The following is a 17,162-nucleotide window of genomic DNA, read 5'->3' on the forward strand; positions in this document are numbered from 1 at the left end:
AAATTTTGGGATATAGAGGTGATTACATAATAATGCTTGCGGATCATGGTTACTCCATTTCCGGCCGTTCTGGAAACGGCGGGGGCCCGACTCCGATTGGTCAGCAGGTGTTCTTCAACCTCTCTATTACATGCAAATGCTAGGTACCCTAAGAGAAAGAATATGAGAGGCACAGAATTGGCTCTATGCTTTAGAAGAGCTAAATGTAAACGAATCCAGCAGCAGTACAGGAACGCCCGAAACTGGTAACCTAAAAAATCAACTACAGGGCTCCTGCACGCGATGAGATGGGTGAAAACAGCTATACCTTTAATCTGGAGCAATGGTGATGCCTAATGCTGATATAAGGGCAGTCTGGAAAGTCTGATTCCATGTTTACAGAGTACAGCTACTGATATAGCAATACAGCTATATAAAAAAAAAAAAAGAAGAAGAGGTGGTATAAAAGGCTTCAATGGCTGATAAATATAAAGTATCTGAACACTTTTCCTTTGGTACTGTGTCTGAAGAAACCAAATTGAAATGAACCCCAAGCGCCACCATAAAAGATCCAAAGGAAAATGACAAGAAAAAAATCAGAAAAAGTCGAAAGATTCAAAGAAATAACATCTCGCCATGAGTGATGCCACCCTATCAAAAAGAAGACAGAAACCAAGACACCAGAAGCTGGATATGATACAGCAACAAAAAGGATCGGACGGCATTGAGGGTATTTTGCGCATCAATTAGGCCTTGCTTTTCTTCTTTTTCTTCTTTTCACCCTTGGATTCTTCGGCATCATCGCCAACGTCTGAGCGTTTTCTCTTCTTGCCTTCCTCTTTCTCGGCCTTTTTGGCTTCCTTCTTGGCTTTCTTCAGCTCCTTCTTGCTAATAGCAGTTGGGTTGCCGTCCTTATCGAAAGATATCTCGCCTCTTTCAAGCTTTCGGAGATATCGCTTGACACTGAGGCCGGCCTTCTCAGCAAGTTCTTCAACGTTGTCGTCGCCACTTGTCTTTGACTTCTTCTCTTTCTTAGATTTCTTCTTAGGCTTCTCTTCCTCAGATTCATCTGAGTCGTCTTCATCCTCCTCGTCTTCTTGATCAGCCTCCTTCATTTCCTCATCCTCAGCTTCAACTTCCTCCACCAGTTTACTCTTCTTATCCTTATCTTTTTTAGACTTCTTCTTCTCGGGTTTGTTGCCAGCTAGGGCATCAGCATCTGTGTTGTACTTCTTGGTCTCTTTGATTTCCCACTTCTTGGGAACAGCGGATTCAACTCCGTTTGGAGCAATAGCCACACCCCTAGCTTTAAGTGGCTTTCCTTCGAGGAATGCAAGTTTCTTCTCAAGGTAGTACCTCGACTCCATACCGAGGGCACTCTTTTCTTCTTCGGTGGGCTCGTTGCCGTCAGCGTCAGCAGTCCAGTCACTCAACGCGTCAACACGGAGACCAATTGCAGCTTTGGCAGCCAGAACTCGAGCCATTTTACCCTTGTTTTTACCAGTAGCTTGGCCAATGAGGGAAGCGTGATAGATCAACCCGTATTTGGGAGTGTCATGCTTAGTCTTAAGAGCACGGAACAAGGCCTTTTCAGCACCAAGGATCTGGATAGTACTTGCAGGACTCTTAGAGAGATTCATCAAGCTACCAGCATGCGCAATCAATCGAGCACCAACTAGGTCGCCAACCAAGGCAGTAAGATTAGGAGCAATGGCAGCCATACGAGCAGAGAGGTAGTTCGCAAGCTGTTGGCGGTATTCGGAGAAAGCAACAACCTGTTCAGCAAGTGATTGAATATTCTCGAGATCTTCATTGCTAATCTCAGTTCCCATGGACTTGTTGGCGGCCATCTTGACGGCGGTTTCAATCTCCTCAGGCAGAATTTCCGAAAGGTCTGTAGTCTCAGAGTCGCTACGGATACCCATCTTAAGGACAACCTTAGCATAGGCCAAATTGTCGTTTAATATCTTAGCCAGCTCCGGGAAATGCCAGCCGTACCATTCCTTCACACGCATTGCATACGTGTTGAGCTCCTTGTCGAGATCATCAAGCAGAGAAATTGCCTGAACAATCATAGTGTCAATCTTATCTGCGGAAAATTTGAGCTTGTGGCGGGCAAGGGAGTGGGATAGACCCAAGGACATGGTGGAGATATCAGAGGGAACTAATCCAGGAATAAGAGTGGGAAGATGGGCCCTTATGGCACGGTAAAGCTCAGCAGTCGTTCCATCTGCAATAGGCTGGATGGAGAGTCCAGGCAGCTTGCCAATCGCGTTGCCTATGGGAGAATCAACCGTCAGCAAGACGCAAAGCTTACATATTTGCGCGGGGAATCGCAGTCTGATCAATTTATACAGGCCGAAGGCGAAAGGAAACATACCAAGTTTGGTATCGGCAACTGCTAAGGAGACTTTCTTTTCGTCTTTGATCTTCTCGAGCAAATTCGCCAGGCTCGGTGTGACCTTTCCATCGATAACCGATGCAACTTCTTCCAAAGCAGTAGTGGCACTGTCAAATTTCTGGAAGTTCTTCAATTTCATACTGCAAGAATTTGCTATTAGTCCATTTCTCCAAAAAAGCAGATACCCGAAAAGCTGAAGCTATCAAAATGCGGAGGAAAGATTCAATGTCGATAATGCAGTGGTATAAATCGCAATCGAAGGATTATCGACCATCTCAAACAGAAAAGCGCAATTGCAAACATACAGATTCGATATTCCTTCAGCGGTCTCTGTCTCTGTAGCGAGATCATCTCGCTTGAGGAGCCTCTTATCCTTTGCCTTAAGCAAGGCATAGCCCGCACTGGTCTCGGTAAGGATGAATAGTGTCATGGCGACGGCGTCCCGGGAGATTGAATGAAATAAAAAAGACTCTCGCCTAGCTTCACTGGAGCTATCACGCGAGCAGAATGCGTCAGGGAGAGCTTCTGCAGCGTTGAGCACAAGAGACGCACAACTGTTTCTTCGCTTTTTCAATCGAAAATCCAAATAAATTTTTTGCTTCTTTTTTTTTTTCGATGTCGTAAAAAAAGCACGCTATGTATTATGTAATACATCACGTGAATAGTATAAGCTCATGCTGACCTTCGGAAGTGATATCAAGGAGGAAGACGAGGAAGACGACCAGACGGGGCTGGAGGACCAGAAACAACCAGACACGCATTCCTTGGCCAACCATGGAGGGTCTCTTCTTTAACGTGGATAACGGGTAAGTCATCCTTGTATTTGCTGGAACGAGACGGACGGCTAATCTTTTGCTCAGCTATGTCGAAGGAGTTGTTCGCGGATACCGCAATAACCTTCTAAACTCGCAGAACTACAGTAACTTGACGCAATGCGATACCGTGGATGGTATGAACCTATCCTTACGATAGCTGCCAATGGCTATGTGCATTATCCCTTGATGATAGTGGTCGTCGCGATAGCTTGTGATGTGCTAGGGCTGACCATGTAAATACAGACGTCAAGCTCCAGCTTGGCCCATCATATGGCGATTTTCTAGCCGCTCTCCCCCCGAATCCCTCTACATCTGCTCTAGCTGGTAAAGCCACCGATAAGCTTGTTGCTGAATTCCGCTATCTGCAGGCGCAAGCCAGTGGCTCGACGGCCAAGTTTATGGAATACCTTACCTATGGGTACATGATTGATAACATCGCACTTCTCATCACCGGTACTCTTCACGAGCGAGACACTCGGGAGCTCCTGGACAGATGCCACCCACTTGGTTTCTTTGAGACAATGCCAGTCCTATGCGTGGCAACCAATATCGAAGAATTGTATAACTCTGTCCTTATCGAAACCCCTTTAGCACCATACTTCAAGGGCAGCCTGAGCCATCAGGATCTGGATGAACTAAACATCGAAATCATCCGAAACACTCTGTACAAGAATTATCTGGAGGACTTTTACCGGTTTATCAACTCTGACCCCGAGCTTAAAGACTCTCCTACCTCCCAAGTCATGTGTGAAGCACTAGAGTTTGAGGCTGATCGTCGGGCAATCAACATCACTCTCAACTCGTTCGGCACCGAACTCTCCAAGACCGAGAGGAAAAAGCTATATCCAGAGTTCGGCAAATTGTATCCTGAAGGCTCTTTGATGCTTTCTCGCGCAGATGACCTCGAGGGTGTCTCTCTCGCAGTGACTGTAGTTGCCGACTACAAAGCCTTCTTTGACACTGTTGGTCTGAACCAGTCCGGATCTGGCGCTGGAAGCGAAGGCAAGAGCTTGGAAGACCTTTTCTACCAGAGAGAGATGGAATTGTTGAAGCTGGCATTCACTCGCCAGTTCACACCGGCTATAATATACGCCTGGGTCAAATTGCGAGAACAGGTCAGTTCTTACAGGTACCCAGTGTTATACCAGGCATATGAGCTAATCATGTATTGAAATAGGAAATTCGGAACATTACTTGGATCGCAGAGTGCATTGCACAGAACCAGAAAGACCGGATAGGGAACTATATAAGCGTACTTTAAGGGTCCTTTGTTTCTTTGAATTATTTATATCTTGATATTGCTGGAGTTATTGATAATGCTGATTCGGAGTATATCTCTTCAATGTTGCCATAATAATTCCCTCATGTTATTTATATGATGAACTGCAGTTCGAGCGGTTCACCTCTACTCGGATTTAGATAAATTATCATCGTCTTGCCTTCCGGTAGCAGTAGTACAAACTTCCGTGCCGCTAAGCAGAAGAAATAGACAAATATAAGGCCATAATGCATTGTTTATATCCATAGCTCGTAAATCCCGTTTGTACGGTAAAATATTCTAACATGAAGCCTCCCACATCCCTTGCATAATAATTTCGACGAGGGGTTTACTAACACCATGATTCCGTAGTAACCCTATACAAGGATCAGGAGACCTTCGCACAAAGAAACTACAGCATAGTACTATGTAAAGATATGTACCCAGCAATAAATGTTAGATACTAACGTATAAGCTCTTCTAGCAAGCCCAATACATCGATATATCAGGCTCACTTGCTTGCAGAAGTAGAATGGCAAGGACTAGTTGGTTGCCAATCAGTCAAGCGACTAAAACATAACACCCAAGGCAAACAAGGAATAGTAATGAAAATAACAAAAAGCAATCAGAATAAAGGGAAGACAATAAAAGTAACAACCTACCCCCTCGTCTTTCCTTTATAGGCTTTTTTTCTGGGTCTTCAAGTTTGCTTGTTTTCACTTTTTTTTTTCTTTTTTTCGGCGTTCTCATGGATGGTATTTGGGAGAAAGAAAAAGGGATCTTCATCTGAGCCCAAATAAAGACATTGCCTTCACCACCTACCTTGCTAGTATTTGGTGAATATGGGAAGAATGAAAAGTAGTCGAGACATTAGGAGGGAGATAAGGGGATAAGAGGGCTATGGTCATGATATAGGCAGAGTCTTTCATCTGAAATGACTGTCTTAGGTGGCTGAATTTGAGGTATGGCTGGGCTGCATACCTCAGAACACCAGGCCAAGTAAAGAAAAAAAAAAGGAAACACTTTAAGTCAGGAGACAGGGAGAGATAAAGGGACAAGGGGATAGCAGTAGCGTGCAGCTAAATAGACATAAAGGCCAATATTTGCTCTGATAGCAAGATGTTGCGCATTATATGCCTTTTTTTTTTTTTTTTTTTTTTTTTTTTTTTTTTTTTTTTTGCTCAGTCATATTGGAACAGAACACTGATACTTTCACCATGGTGAACACGACGGATTGCCTATAATCAGATAAGATTAGTGAGTAATATGCTAAAAAGCGTACTACCTCAAAATCAAGCAAGCATTTCTGATTTGGGATAGGGTATATAGAAATACCTCAGCAAAAACTTGGCCAACTTCCAGAACTTCAAGTTTAGGACATCGTTTTAGGTTGTTTTCCTGAGAGACTGTGTTTGTGACAACGACTTTGTCCAGAGCACTGGCATTTATCCTATCAATGGCATCGCCACTGAAGATACCATGTGTGACCAAGGCGTAGACCTTCGAAGCTCCTTCCTTTTTCAACAACTTGGCGGCGCGGGTAATAGTGTTGGAGGTATCAGCGAGGTCATCGATGAGAATAGCTGTCCGGTCTTTGATGTCTCCGACAAGCATCATCGTGGCATTCTGACGGTCCGTGATCTTGGTGGGACGACGTTCCTGGAGAAGACGGCGTCAGTCAAGCTTGCAGGAAAGATATACGGGATGGTTAGAGAATAGCTGTGGTTCTACCTTGTGAATAAGGGCAAACTCCATGCCCATAGAGTCTGCAATAGCTGTAGCTCGCTTAGCTCCTCCGGCATCGGGACTGACTATGACTGCTTCGTGGAAATTAGGGATATTCTGTTGAATATATCTTTTCAGAAGAGGACGTCCGTAAAGGTTGTCAACAGGGATGTCAAAGAAGCCTTGGTATTGAGGGTCGTGCAAGTCCATGGTGATAATATGGTCTGCACCAGCACAGGTGAGCAGATCCGCCACCAAGGTTCCTGCTTGGGCAACCCATTGTCGGTAACCAGGGCGGGGTTGGAATGCGTTCATCTTTAAGGTATTCGACGCATTGTTTGCTGTTTCATCGCTGTGGCTAGTAGGAATACGGTGGTGGCCATTTTCAGACTTTTGGGAATCTAAGGTGTCACTGCGTTTTATCCCATTAACGTAGTGAGAAAGTCGCACAGCCTTGTTAAGAGAACCGGCGTTCTCGAGATCGTTCAGCTGGACTTGAGCGAGTCCCTTGTGAAGCCCTTCTAGTCCGTTCTGAAGCCCGTTGCTTTCTATATTTCCTGCCGGTGGGGTAGGCGGGGTGCTCTCGAAGGTGTAAGCGTTGCTAGCCTCTGGTTTGGCGACAGTGGCCGATTTTACGAGGGGAGCTCCGGCCTTGTTGTAAGGAATGTCGCTTTGGCGAGAGTATGGGAAGAGAGGAAGGACAGCAGTGACTCGCTTGGCAGAGGCAGTCTTACAAGCCGAGATGGTAATAAAAAGTTCCATCAAGTGATCGTTCACTTTTCCTCCACCAGATTGGATAATGTAGACATCTTTCCCTCGGATCGACTCATTGATCTCAACGCGTGTCTCACCAACAGAAAATTTTGTCAACAGAACGTTGACTGGAGGGATGCCCAGCTGTCTGCAGATCGTAGCGTTCAGCTGAGGATGCGAGCTACCGCCCAGGACAACGAGGTTTCGGACCATGGTGAAATAGCTGTAGCAAGTCTTCCTAAGGTCTGTGGTGTGCTAGATGGGATCCTTGATGGTTATGATGTAAAGTCCGGGAAGTATAGAAATGCCGATCGATGAGGGTTTGTCAAACGGCCGCGGCTGGAGTAAATTTTCAAAGGCCAATCAAACTCGTAAAGACAACGAACAGCGAAAAATAAGACAAAAGGTGCTATCACTGATTCCAGGAGGATAGTAATCACAATCTCGCTCTCAACATCATTGTTAGGGCAACATAGAGGAGGAGAGCAGGCTCAAGATACGGGAGGCAAGCATGGTTGCAAGCGAGAGTTTTTGGCCCGGACACAATAATGAGGCAAAAAGTCAGTCACGGAATTTGTGGATGTTTCGAAATTTCCATTTTTGCAGTCCAGTTTTTCCGCCGACGGTCACATGCAATAAAACATACTGATTGGCTGGATAGGGCGCATGTTATGCCTAAAGTGGAAAGGCGCGATTGTTAGTCAGCATGACGTTTTCGGGGCCGGTTTAGGCAAGACGACACATGATGCAGCGGAAGGTGAGGCAGATATGGAGGACGGGGCGGGAGATATGGGGAAGAGCATAGGAGAGGGAGTAGAGGCAGCAGGGGCGACATAGAGGAGAGCAGGAGGAAGGAAGGGACAGAGGAGATGGCTACCAAGCTACTGCCAGAGTTTATCCGGGGTGCAGCAGATATACCTAGTACACGAACAGGGTGTAGAACCAGATAGAAACCAAAATATATTATAACAGATGTATTAGTTTGGAGGCTCTTTTTGCTTCATCACAGCCCAGAGCAGCGGCATGAGCGAATGAGGATGGTTCATTATAACATAACAAAGCTCATGACCGCAAGCTTCTTCATCTCGAGCGTGTATAGAGGGAGATCCGTATGCAACCGCGTCAATCTCCAGTGTCCACCTCCCTATAGTAAAGTTAGCATGTCTCAGCTAGGATAGGAAAAGGGAGGCAGGTGGCAACTCACAAGTCTAGCTGTACGCCATTGCTGACACCGTAGTCCTCCAAGGTAAGTTGATCTTTGAACGGCCTCTCTCCTTGTCTTTTAAGAAGAATCTCATGTGGTTCCCGTCCAATTCGAGCAGCTACTTGAGCTTTAAAGAGACCTATAGGACACATTAGCCTAGGTCAGGACAGGGTATAAGGCGAGCCAGGAAGGCTTACGAATAGGATCTGAAGCAAGGCATGGAATAGCAGCTTTGGTGCCTAGTCTATCGTTGACATTAACAATGATCATAGGCTCATTAGACGGAGCAGCAGATGGCTTCTTTTTCTTCTTATCCTTCTCTTTCTCGACATGCTTCTGGTCGCTTGGGTCGCCCCTTGCTGCCCTGCGTTCGCGGTCACGGCCACGGTCCAAGTCTCCGTCCCTTTCCCTATCACGGTCTCTAAATGGAGACCTTCGCCTATCACTACTGCGATATCCACGCTCTAAACCTCTGGACCTCCATGAATCTCTGTCCCTGTCCCTATCATCGTCGCGTCGCCTTTCTTTCCACCGAAAACCGGATGATTGTTTTTTCCTCGCAGGTTCTCTGTATCTGTCTCCTTCGTCGTGCCGTCTCGCGGGGGACCGGCTCCTTCGCTCGTCTCGAGGTGGTGAAGGGCTCCGCGGCATTTGAACAGCGTCCCAGGCAGATTGCGTTGTCCCTTAGATGTATGATTTGTCTAGGCTCCAACCTACAACATCCATTTCTCTCGCGAGCCTTCCATTTTAGTTGAGCAGGTGACTTCTTCTATATGATTGGCCACTTTTAAACTTTAACTCGCGTTAGCCGAGAAATCCGCAACAGTGCTATTACTAACCCGGTAGGTCAACCACGTACCTCGCTCAGCAGCACAACAACACTAGAATGTAGCATGATTTGGAGCACATAACTTCGGCCTGTGAGTCACCCCCATACAGCTAGATAAAACTTTAGTTGTCATCCATTATTCCAAAAACTCCTTCATATGCATATCAAACACTGTTCTCTTGGTGGGATTTATCACGTGATGCTTGTCTTTCCCCGTTTCCCCTGACTGTTGGTGAGCTATGAAAAAAGCAACTTGAAAACCCCCCATAAAACACTTAAAGCTACAAATATTCGAGCCGTATTTGCACAGGCCGAATTCTTCATATTTCACGCGAGGAAGCTATTAACGAAATTGTGGTACATAAGAATAGAGACTCATAACAGGAGTTAGCTACCATGCCACCTCATCTGAAAACTTATAGTCCTTCGTCTACTACTGTTCAATTTACAGTCTCGAATGCCGCCCCAAGGTCGACAATTGCCTCGAAGATCATTTTCTACGTTGGGATTATTATCCGAATTGTAATATTTGCATTGGTTATTTTGGTTGATACCGCCACATGCCGCAATCACATACCCGACAGTTGGACCACTATTCCATGGGACACAATATGGACGAGTAGTATAGGCCTGATTGCGTGCAATACTGCAGATGCCTATATGTGGCAAGGCATTGCTGCTTGCAGCGCCTTATTGCTATACTTTGTTGCTAGAAAAGGCTATACTGGTTTGTTTCCATATCACTCCGTTTAGCGAGCGACTAGAACGCTAATGATGGTTGGAAGATGAATCCTTGCTTGTCATTCGAGGCCTGGGAGTACAGACATCGACGTCTTCTGCGACTTACTTCCCCAGTGCGACAACTAGATTTATCCCAACAACTCAAATCCAGGATATTGTGATCCATGAAGCGTTCAGGGGGTTTGAAGTGCGATACTACCTAGCTATCATTGTCGATGGAGAGTCCGACGTTGTTGTTGTGTTCCCTGTGGGTATTCCCCAGTACTCCTTGACTTCTTAACTATGATTTCCTATGACAATAAACGTTTATGGCATAGCTAATAAGTTACAGAACTTGTTACCGAAGCGTATGATCGTCGAGGAAGTGTGGAAAGGTGCTCGAAAATGCCTTTACGAATCTTCCTCGTAATGGGAAGTCATGTGGCTTTATAGTAAGCTACGGGTGATGGCCCAGCCTAGATTATCTATCAATTTTCAAAGGACCTCATTCGCCATTGAGTGCTGCTTTTCGCTGCTCTTCCTGGTATTCTAGGACCTTGTTCCAATACTTGTGCCCTTTTTTTGACAGATACCGGGCATTCATGTCCTCGACAAGGTCAAGCTTCGTTCTGTTCAACAGTGGGACATATTTTCCGACGGGTTTCCCATTATCTCCTCCGCTAAAAACTCTAGGACTCCGTACTGTTTGTACCTGATTTGACGGATGGTCATCTTCTTTCGAAGCAGCAATCGACTGACCTCGATTCGCCATGGATTCCAACAATGTACCAGCCAGTAACTCATCGATCTTTCTATTCCTCCAGAGGGTCCATAAATCTTCAACAAGACCACCTTGACCAAAATTTCCATCTGTCCTGCGCGACGGAGACTTCAAAGTTCGTGGGTCACCTGGGTAGACCCAATCTAATTCATCCTCTTCTTCTCCAAAAATACAGTCCCAAAGAACAAGAGGGCTGTCTGATGCCATCTCATACACCGGCCGTCGCGGGTTTTTTGTGACATCTAATAGCTCAGGAACTATAGAGGGATGTTCAAGGCCTTGGCCAACAAGAAATAGGATTCCAACCATATGACGAATTTGATGCCATAGAAATGCTGTCCCGTGCACTGTGAATGAATACACTTTTCCAGCTGCTGAGTTGATGTCATTAATGCTTCCGGGGACCCCGGTATTTCTAGGGCCGTTTTCAAAAGGTTCAAACCCAGGCATTTGCACAAAGCCAAGTGGGGTTCTTTGAGGGTCCACGAGTTCTATATCCGCACGTAAAATACGCCGCACAAAATTTGTTATTTGTTTACTCGTATCAACTTTGCAGAAATTTCGAAAGTCATGACTGCCCACGAAATATTGTGCCGCTTTCCGCATAGCTTCTATATCCAGCCATCCCTCTCTTGGCCTTGCTAAAGATAAATCATCTTTCAATTCAGGAGATCTGACTATGCCTCTAGTACCGGGAGTCGGGCAAAATGCGGGCTGGGTAAAGAAGTAACGGTACCTCCTTTGGCGACATGAAAAGCGTGCGTCAAAATCAGGAGGTAAATGAGGGCACCACGCAAGAACTCGTATGTCCTCGGGTAGAGCGCCATTCAAGATCTGTATATATGGTAATTCGTCTGCAATATCATCCCATCCCTTGGCTTCTCCTGTATCAGAAACACCACTTTGTGTGTTTTTATCGCCCATACCCGATTCGGTTGCAACGACGGAATTCACAACGTCCCCTCCTTTTAACTCAACAGGGGGATTTGGCTCCGCGGGTCGTAAGCTTCGCACTCTGATACCTATCACCTGCCCAAAAGCGCTGACTCCTTTGTCCGTCCGACCACATTTAGAGTATTGGCACCCATCCCAGTGTATTGCATATGGGCGAGAGGGACTGTTATCCTTTCCGCTAAACTCCTCAGTACAGTCTTTATGAGTCGGGAATATAAGGCGAGTCTTTCGCAAAGCCTTCCAGAGTTCCTCTTCAATTGTTGGTACCTCAGTATAATTGCCATTAGCATGCTCTAATCCATTGTATCGTTTCCCTAGATAGGCAAACTTAATGGCAATATGGCGAGTCGAATATTTTGAAGGGTCAATTTTCCGGCGTTTCTTACTCGACGTTCGAGAAGGGTTTGAGCTCGTGGATCGTTCGCGGGGTCGACCATCAGTTGGTGTTCTCTCCGCCTGACCTAGACCTTTGTCAACCTTTAGGCATTCAGTGCTAGGAATTGAGACGGCGTTTTGAGGACATTGGTTTAACTGCCGTTCCAGTTCATGAATTCGATTTATAAGGCTGGTATTAGACCAGTCGGAATACGGCGAATGGGATGAGTTTTCGGTCATCTTTTGCTCGATGAGAAACCTAGGAGTCGACAAGAATCGTTTTGTGCGTGTTATGGATATTGTAACTCTGTTAACATTAGTGCAACTCCCCCGACATGGCACTCTCATACTTTTTCTTTATTTAGTCCTTGATGTTGAATTATGTAGATTTTATTTCCATTGAAAAGGTGAAAATTCAGCCGGCTCCATGGTCACGTGAAGGTTATTTTGGCTTTGGCTGGACTTTGAGCGGGATATTTCGATATAATATCAGGCTATGGAGAACCAGCTTATCTCACTCAGTATTTTATTATTACTAAACCTATACCATCCATCCTTTCTTGTTGGTAGTCATAGATAGGTATTGGATTACAGGTCGTAGGGGGCAGTATAGCACTGCATAGATACAGTTTTGTTCGGTACTTCATATCTGCCGCTGGTTTGATAATAAAAAATTCAAAACCTACGGGAGTACATATACATTTTCATTTCGAAAGAGACCTAGAGGGATGTGGAAGGTCCCATCTTGAGATAGTGTTCTTTAGGTTCAGCGCGCTTGAAGACAGTGTCGAGGAAGCGCCTGCTAACTAGGCTCCACGTGATCATTTAGCGCCAAGGCCAGAGTTAATTCTAACATCTATCTATGAACCTCATCTCTTTGACGATGTCAAACGTTTACCTATCCTTGGAACAAATCATCAAAATCATTATGCCTAATAATAATGAAATTGATTCTTCTAACATGTTTTCTTTGAGGGCTGTATTTATCTGTTTAGTTATAAAAACCATGGATAGTAGGATACCGGACGTAAAACAGTCTCCAGTATATTGGAGAAAAGACCTACAAAAACATGTACGGCTAGGGGAAACAGCTGGAGCCCCAGACGGGGTTGCTCTATATGCCTCAGAGACTATGGAGCTTTATATATCTCAACTTTTTATTTACCCTATATAATGGCCCCCGTTGCATTTTCAGTTGGGGAATTATTCCTTGAAGGTTGCCTTTCCTGTTAGATACCCTAAGATTATGGCCCGGTTCCGTAACAGTCTGCCAAAAGAAGTTCGGACTTTGTACACCTTCGGTGTGGAGGTTGAGTTTATCATCAATTTCAAGATCGCGGACTTTATTACTGCTATAAACACAGGGAGTTTTCACCACCCGGCGGAATGGAAGTTACTGCGGGCAGTATATGAACATATCATCAATGAGATGCAAAGCAACGGGTTCCTGGTGAATCCTTATCTCCAAAATCACAATAACGCATCATATTGGACGATCAAACAGGCCACTTCTATAGTCACAGAAGAATTTGATATGGCAAAGGATGAATGGGGTGGCTGCCCGGTCCGGCTTGTAGCGCCCGTGATGACCTATGGGTCCCCATCGTTTGATCTAATCAATAATGTTCTGATCTTCCTAGATCAGCAATTTGATATTGTGGTCAATGCCTCATGTTCGTTGAACGTACACGTGGGCAATATTGCTGCAGATAAAGACGAGGCAGCGGGCGGTAAAGACCTAGAGAGCCTAGGATTCTCCTTGACAACCGTTGAGAATCTTTTGAGTTTTATCTGGTTATTCCAACTGCAGTTGCAAGAGATCCACCCCCCATCCCGGGTATGTGAGTCAGTCTGCCTTAGTCCTTTCATTTTACTATCACATTTGCACATACGAGCTGTCAAGGAGGCAATTCAAAGTTGTACCAGCATGCAGCAACTGTGTCGACTTTGGGATGGAGCAGTTGCTTTCCACGATAATAACCCCGGTAAACTTGCATATAGCATAAAAGATATGGCCATACATGCTTCATTGGATGGCGGATTACTTGATTCAGGGAACCGAACCGTACAGTTTGGGCAGCACCAGAGTACAATGGATATGTCAGAAATCTATCACTGGGTGATGCTCGTGGGCCACCTGGTGAGGCTGGCCGATACTTGTCGTCCTTGGTGTCGACCGTTAGGTTTGACTGTCGAACGCGAGAGGACGCGCCCTTTCAAGACTAGCGAGTATGCGACCACGAGCCTATTGATAGAGATTGGCGCGGTAGAACATGCTGATTTCTATAGCACTAGGCTGCACCAGCACGATAATACAGGCTACATATATTACTGCGGTTGATATCCTTTTTTCCCTCGCCTTCAAAAGTTCGGCATATCCATCACTTATCCTTAGCAATTGAGTTATTATGTTTTATGCAGTGTGCAAGACAACTGGCTCGGGTAATTGCATGTATTTTTTTTATTTAGATCTAGCTAATGGGAGTGGGACAACGATTAAGTACGCCCCTTGTTGACAGCACAGGGCTTTCCCCCAAAGGACCAGAGGCCAGATGGGTATCTTTCCCTCGTAAGCGCCGTCAAATGAAAGCCGTGACATTCAAAGCAATAACCGTATGGAGAAAGGGGTTGATGAACTCATTAATCTTTCTTTTGTCGCAGTTAACATGAACGACCGTCGTAGATGGACAAATAGAGTAGAGCCATGACCGACAATCGGATTTGGTTTTGTGCCTTTTGCAATCGAGTAGCTGCATTTACCAGGTAGGTTCAGCAGCGGGGGTATCAGCGGCCCAGCTCTCACCCGCAGCAGCACCGGAGGCAGCCCAGTCGGTGTTGGCAGCCTCCCAGTTGGTAGCAGCAGCGGGAGCACCGAAGGTAGCAGGAGCAGCAGCACCAGCAGCATCCCAGGTATCAGCTGGGTTGAGAGCCTCAGGAGCAGCCTCCTCGGCCTCAGCGGCCTTGGCCTCTTCAATCTCCTTGGTTTCCTCGGCCTCAGGGTCGCGGTAGAAGTACAGATCAACGACGATATCCCATTCGGTCTCACGGGTAGCGAGAGTGCCACGGAGGCGGAGGACTTCGCGGGCAAGCATCCACCAGACAAGACCAATAGCGTGGCGACCCTTGTTGTTGGTTGGGATAGCAACATCGACGAATTCGGTAGGGGAGTCGGCGTCGCAGAGGGCAATGACGGGGATGTTGACGTAGCTGGCCTCCTTGATGGCCTGGGCATCGGTGCGAGGATCGGTGACAACGATCAGGCGGGGCTCCTTGAAAGAGCGGGTGATGTAGTTGGTGAAGCTACCGGGGGTGAAACGACCAGCAATCGCAACAGCACCAGTGTGGGCAGCGAACTTGAGAACAGCACGCTGGCCGTATGGACGGGCAGAAATAACACAGATATCAGCTGGGTTGTCGATGGCAGCAATGATACGGGCAGCAAGGACAATCTTCTCCCTAAATACGGCATATTAGTTTTTTGCGCGTCATTGGGTTTATAGCTGGGTGTCCAGAAGAATTCGGCGCATACCAGGTCTTGCCAATGTTAATAACGTTGACACCGTCTGGACGAGTCTTCCACAGGTATGGCTCCATATGGGTTTGCATGTTCTTGGAGCCGAGATGACACTGGGCAGTGAGCATCATCTCCATGTCCTGGGAGGTGGCATTGAAGACTGGTGGGAGGTTGGAGGGAGCCATGATGGGCGACTGATATCTATCCTGCTGGGGGACGGTGTATAAGGAAGAGTATCAATCGACGGCGGTTGTCTTGACGGGGATGAGAGAGAGTAAACGAAGAAAAAGATCAAAAATCAAAGGTCGCGAAGGTCGAAATTTCGCCTATTTTGGAATTCTTGGCGGAGTCGCTCGTTTTTTGTGCGTGACTAATCACTGACTAAGATATTAGGGCAGCGACGGAGAAAAATAAAGCCGAGATTTTAAGTTTGGAGCGCCAAGAATGGAAGTTAGAAGCGGATGAAGATTTGCGAAGACAGAAATTTGAAGGTCGAGGAAAGCAAGAGAGTGACAGCGGAAGACAGGAACGAAAAGGGGAGAAAGTGGACTCAACCGGCATAAGATGGCACCTCGCGTGGGCTCAAGTGGTATGTACAGCGCATGTGTGCTAGGTAAAATCTGATCCATTACTGATCAATTGGGGATTGTATAGGCCTATGTAGCTGGTTCAGTAACCTGACCCTGAGCCGGGTTGGCTCGCAGCAATCGAGGACGGTCACAACAAAGCGCCATGGACGGAGACAGCGAGATCCCTTTGCAATTGCACAGGCACGTCAGCGGAAAGCCGCAAACATATCTCGACAGCGCGAATTGAGTCAGCAGCGAACGGAAGCGTTTGGCGATCCGGTTGCCAGCGAGAAGACACCGATGATAGAAGCCATGCTCAACCCGTCGCTCTATCCGACTCTGGGATCGAAGGGTGTGCATGTTCCCCCAGACAACGAGCAATCGAGCTATGTGAACTACTGCATCTCCAAGTCCGAGCTTGCATTCGCCCTTGAAACGTCCAAGCAGCTCACACGACCTGTACCGCCTATTGACGGTAGCGTCGTTGATCCCCAGCAGGTCGAAGACGCTATCAAGAAGCACGAAGAAGACCACAAGAATGCCGAGGAAGCTGTCCGTCGAATCCTGGCGATGAAGAACGGCAGCACCAGGAACCGAACAAAGCTGAATATCAAGCGGTCAATCGACATACTCGGCCGCCACAACACCGACCGAGTACTCCCTCCCAAACCGGCCGCTGCAGGTCAAGACCCTGCCAGCCTCGAGCCATCTGCCAAACGGCCGCGCGCTGGCCCAGATACGGGTTCGCCCGAGGTACAAGTGGCTATCCTAACGTCCAAGATCCTGGTGTTGGCCGAGCAGCTGAAGACTACTTCACACAAGGACAAGCACAACAAGCGCCGACTACGGCTGTTCGTCCACAGAAGACAAAAGCTGCTCAGCTATCTACGGAGGAAGGAGAGGGGTGGTCCCAGATGGCAGAACCTGATGCAGACGCTTGGGTTGAGTGACGCAGCGTGGAAGGGCGAGATCACATTGAGATGAAGACGACGGACGGCCGTCATTGGACGAAGCCGCTGACGATGTGACTATTAAGCATTCACCTGTTAGGCCGCTTCACTTTTGTATTTCTAGGCGTATTCATAGATGTATCTTCGCAGTGCTGTTTAATGTTAGCCTTACCTCTGCCCAACCGTCTCGACAACTATATCTTTCCACTGCCATCCAGTCCGACTGTCCTCCTCTGCCCTTCCGACTCTCCTCTGCTCTCCTCTGCTCTCCCGTCCTGTCCTGCCCATCCTTGTCCTGCCCGCTCGTCCCATCTCTATTGCCTGCGGTTGCCGTG

General features: G+C 46.8%; 9 protein-coding genes across 12 annotated transcripts; 4 read left to right on the forward strand and 5 right to left on the reverse strand.

Moving 5' to 3' along the window:
* Nucleotides 1–90: 90 nt before the first annotated feature.
* TERG_00181 (nucleolar protein 58) lies at nt 91–5,594 on the reverse strand. Of its 2 annotated transcripts, XM_003238141.2 has the most exons (3): nt 2,686–2,869; nt 2,360–2,520; nt 91–2,257 (listed from the first exon to the last, which is right to left on the reverse strand). In XM_003238141.2, exons 1-3 carry the CDS (start codon nt 2,808–2,810, stop codon nt 726–728), a joined length of 1,818 nt encoding a protein of 605 aa, XP_003238189.1. In that variant the 5' UTR covers nt 2,811–2,869; the 3' UTR covers nt 91–725. The 2 variants fall into 2 exon arrangements, with proteins under 2 accessions (XP_003238189.1, XP_047605018.1); XM_047749048.1 differs by having other exon boundaries at nt 2,360–5,594.
* On the forward strand, nt 3,155–4,456 carry TERG_00182 (V-type proton ATPase subunit D; the record flags this gene model as incomplete). 3 transcript variants are annotated; one of them, XM_003238142.1, is made up of 4 exons in its annotated part: nt 3,155–3,186; nt 3,241–3,329; nt 3,439–4,310; nt 4,373–4,456. In XM_003238142.1, the coding sequence occupies 4 exons, from the start codon at nt 3,155–3,157 to the stop codon at nt 4,454–4,456; spliced, it is 1,077 nt and encodes a 358-aa protein (XP_003238190.1). The 3 variants fall into 3 exon arrangements, with proteins under 3 accessions (XP_003238190.1, XP_047605019.1, XP_047605020.1); XM_047749049.1 differs by lacking the exon at nt 4,373–4,456 and having other exon boundaries at nt 3,439–4,367; XM_047749050.1 differs by lacking the exons at nt 3,155–3,186; nt 3,241–3,329 and having other exon boundaries at nt 3,594–4,310.
* Nucleotides 5,595–5,634: 40 nt separating the features above from the next.
* TERG_00184 (uncharacterized protein) lies at nt 5,635–7,144 on the reverse strand (the record flags this gene model as incomplete). The annotated part of the gene is made up of 3 exons (XM_003238144.1): nt 5,635–5,691; nt 5,789–6,112; nt 6,185–7,144. 3 exons carry the CDS (start codon nt 7,142–7,144, stop codon nt 5,635–5,637), a joined length of 1,341 nt encoding a protein of 446 aa, XP_003238192.1.
* Nucleotides 7,145–8,053: 909 nt separating this feature from the next.
* On the reverse strand, nt 8,054–8,786 carry TERG_00185 (ubiquitin-like protein HUB1; the record flags this gene model as incomplete). Its single annotated transcript, XM_003238145.2, has 3 exons — nt 8,054–8,075; nt 8,136–8,274; nt 8,333–8,786. 3 exons carry the CDS (start codon nt 8,784–8,786, stop codon nt 8,054–8,056), a joined length of 615 nt encoding a protein of 204 aa, XP_003238193.2.
* A 574-nt stretch (nt 8,787–9,360) lies between these two features.
* On the forward strand, nt 9,361–10,114 carry TERG_00186 (uncharacterized protein; the record flags this gene model as incomplete). The annotated part of the gene is made up of 3 exons (XM_003238146.1): nt 9,361–9,691; nt 9,750–9,952; nt 10,037–10,114. 3 exons carry the CDS (start codon nt 9,361–9,363, stop codon nt 10,112–10,114), a joined length of 612 nt encoding a protein of 203 aa, XP_003238194.1.
* A 75-nt stretch (nt 10,115–10,189) lies between these two features.
* TERG_00187 (tRNA pseudouridine(38-40) synthase) lies at nt 10,190–12,142 on the reverse strand (the record flags this gene model as incomplete). Its single annotated transcript, XM_003238147.2, has 1 exon — nt 10,190–12,142. One exon carries the CDS (start codon nt 12,140–12,142, stop codon nt 10,190–10,192), a length of 1,953 nt encoding a protein of 650 aa, XP_003238195.2.
* An 898-nt stretch (nt 12,143–13,040) lies between these two features.
* On the forward strand, nt 13,041–14,135 carry TERG_00188 (uncharacterized protein; the record flags this gene model as incomplete). The annotated part of the gene is made up of 1 exon (XM_047747559.1): nt 13,041–14,135. The coding sequence occupies one exon, from the start codon at nt 13,041–13,043 to the stop codon at nt 14,133–14,135; it is 1,095 nt and encodes a 364-aa protein (XP_047603516.1).
* A 415-nt stretch (nt 14,136–14,550) lies between these two features.
* On the reverse strand, nt 14,551–15,493 carry TERG_00189 (40S ribosomal protein S0; the record flags this gene model as incomplete). The annotated part of the gene is made up of 2 exons (XM_003238149.1): nt 14,551–15,250; nt 15,324–15,493. The coding sequence occupies 2 exons, from the start codon at nt 15,491–15,493 to the stop codon at nt 14,551–14,553; spliced, it is 870 nt and encodes a 289-aa protein (XP_003238197.1).
* A 328-nt stretch (nt 15,494–15,821) lies between these two features.
* TERG_00190 (ribosomal protein S15) lies at nt 15,822–17,149 on the forward strand. The gene is made up of 2 exons (XM_003238150.2): nt 15,822–15,897; nt 15,963–17,149. The coding sequence occupies exons 1-2, from the start codon at nt 15,873–15,875 to the stop codon at nt 16,859–16,861; spliced, it is 924 nt and encodes a 307-aa protein (XP_003238198.1). The 5' UTR covers nt 15,822–15,872; the 3' UTR covers nt 16,862–17,149.
* Nucleotides 17,150–17,162: the final 13 nt, after the last annotated feature.

The sequence above is a fragment of the Trichophyton rubrum genome (assembly GCF_000151425.1).
Source record: "Trichophyton rubrum CBS 118892 genomic scaffold supercont2.1, whole genome shotgun sequence".
In the NCBI taxonomy this organism is placed as follows: domain Eukaryota; kingdom Fungi; phylum Ascomycota; class Eurotiomycetes; order Onygenales; family Arthrodermataceae; genus Trichophyton; species Trichophyton rubrum.

Excerpts from the sequence above, each read along its gene's own strand:
- TERG_00181 (XM_003238141.2), bottom strand. The coding sequence starts at position 2,810 with ATGACACTATTCATCCTTACCGAGACCAGTGCGGGCTATGCCTTGCTT. Across the intron at positions 2,521-2,685 it reads GCTGAAGGAATATCGAATCT|TATGAAATTGAAGAACTTCC; the intron begins GTATGTTTGCAA and ends AAATTCTTGCAG. Across the intron at positions 2,258-2,359 it reads AGTTGCCGATACCAAACTTG|GCAACGCGATTGGCAAGCTG; the intron begins GTATGTTTCCTT and ends ATTCTCCCATAG.
- TERG_00190 (XM_003238150.2), top strand. The coding sequence starts at position 15,873 with ATGGCACCTCGCGTGGGCTCAAGTG. Across the intron at positions 15,898-15,962 it reads ACCTCGCGTGGGCTCAAGTG|GCCTATGTAGCTGGTTCAGT; the intron begins GTATGTACAGCG and ends GGGATTGTATAG.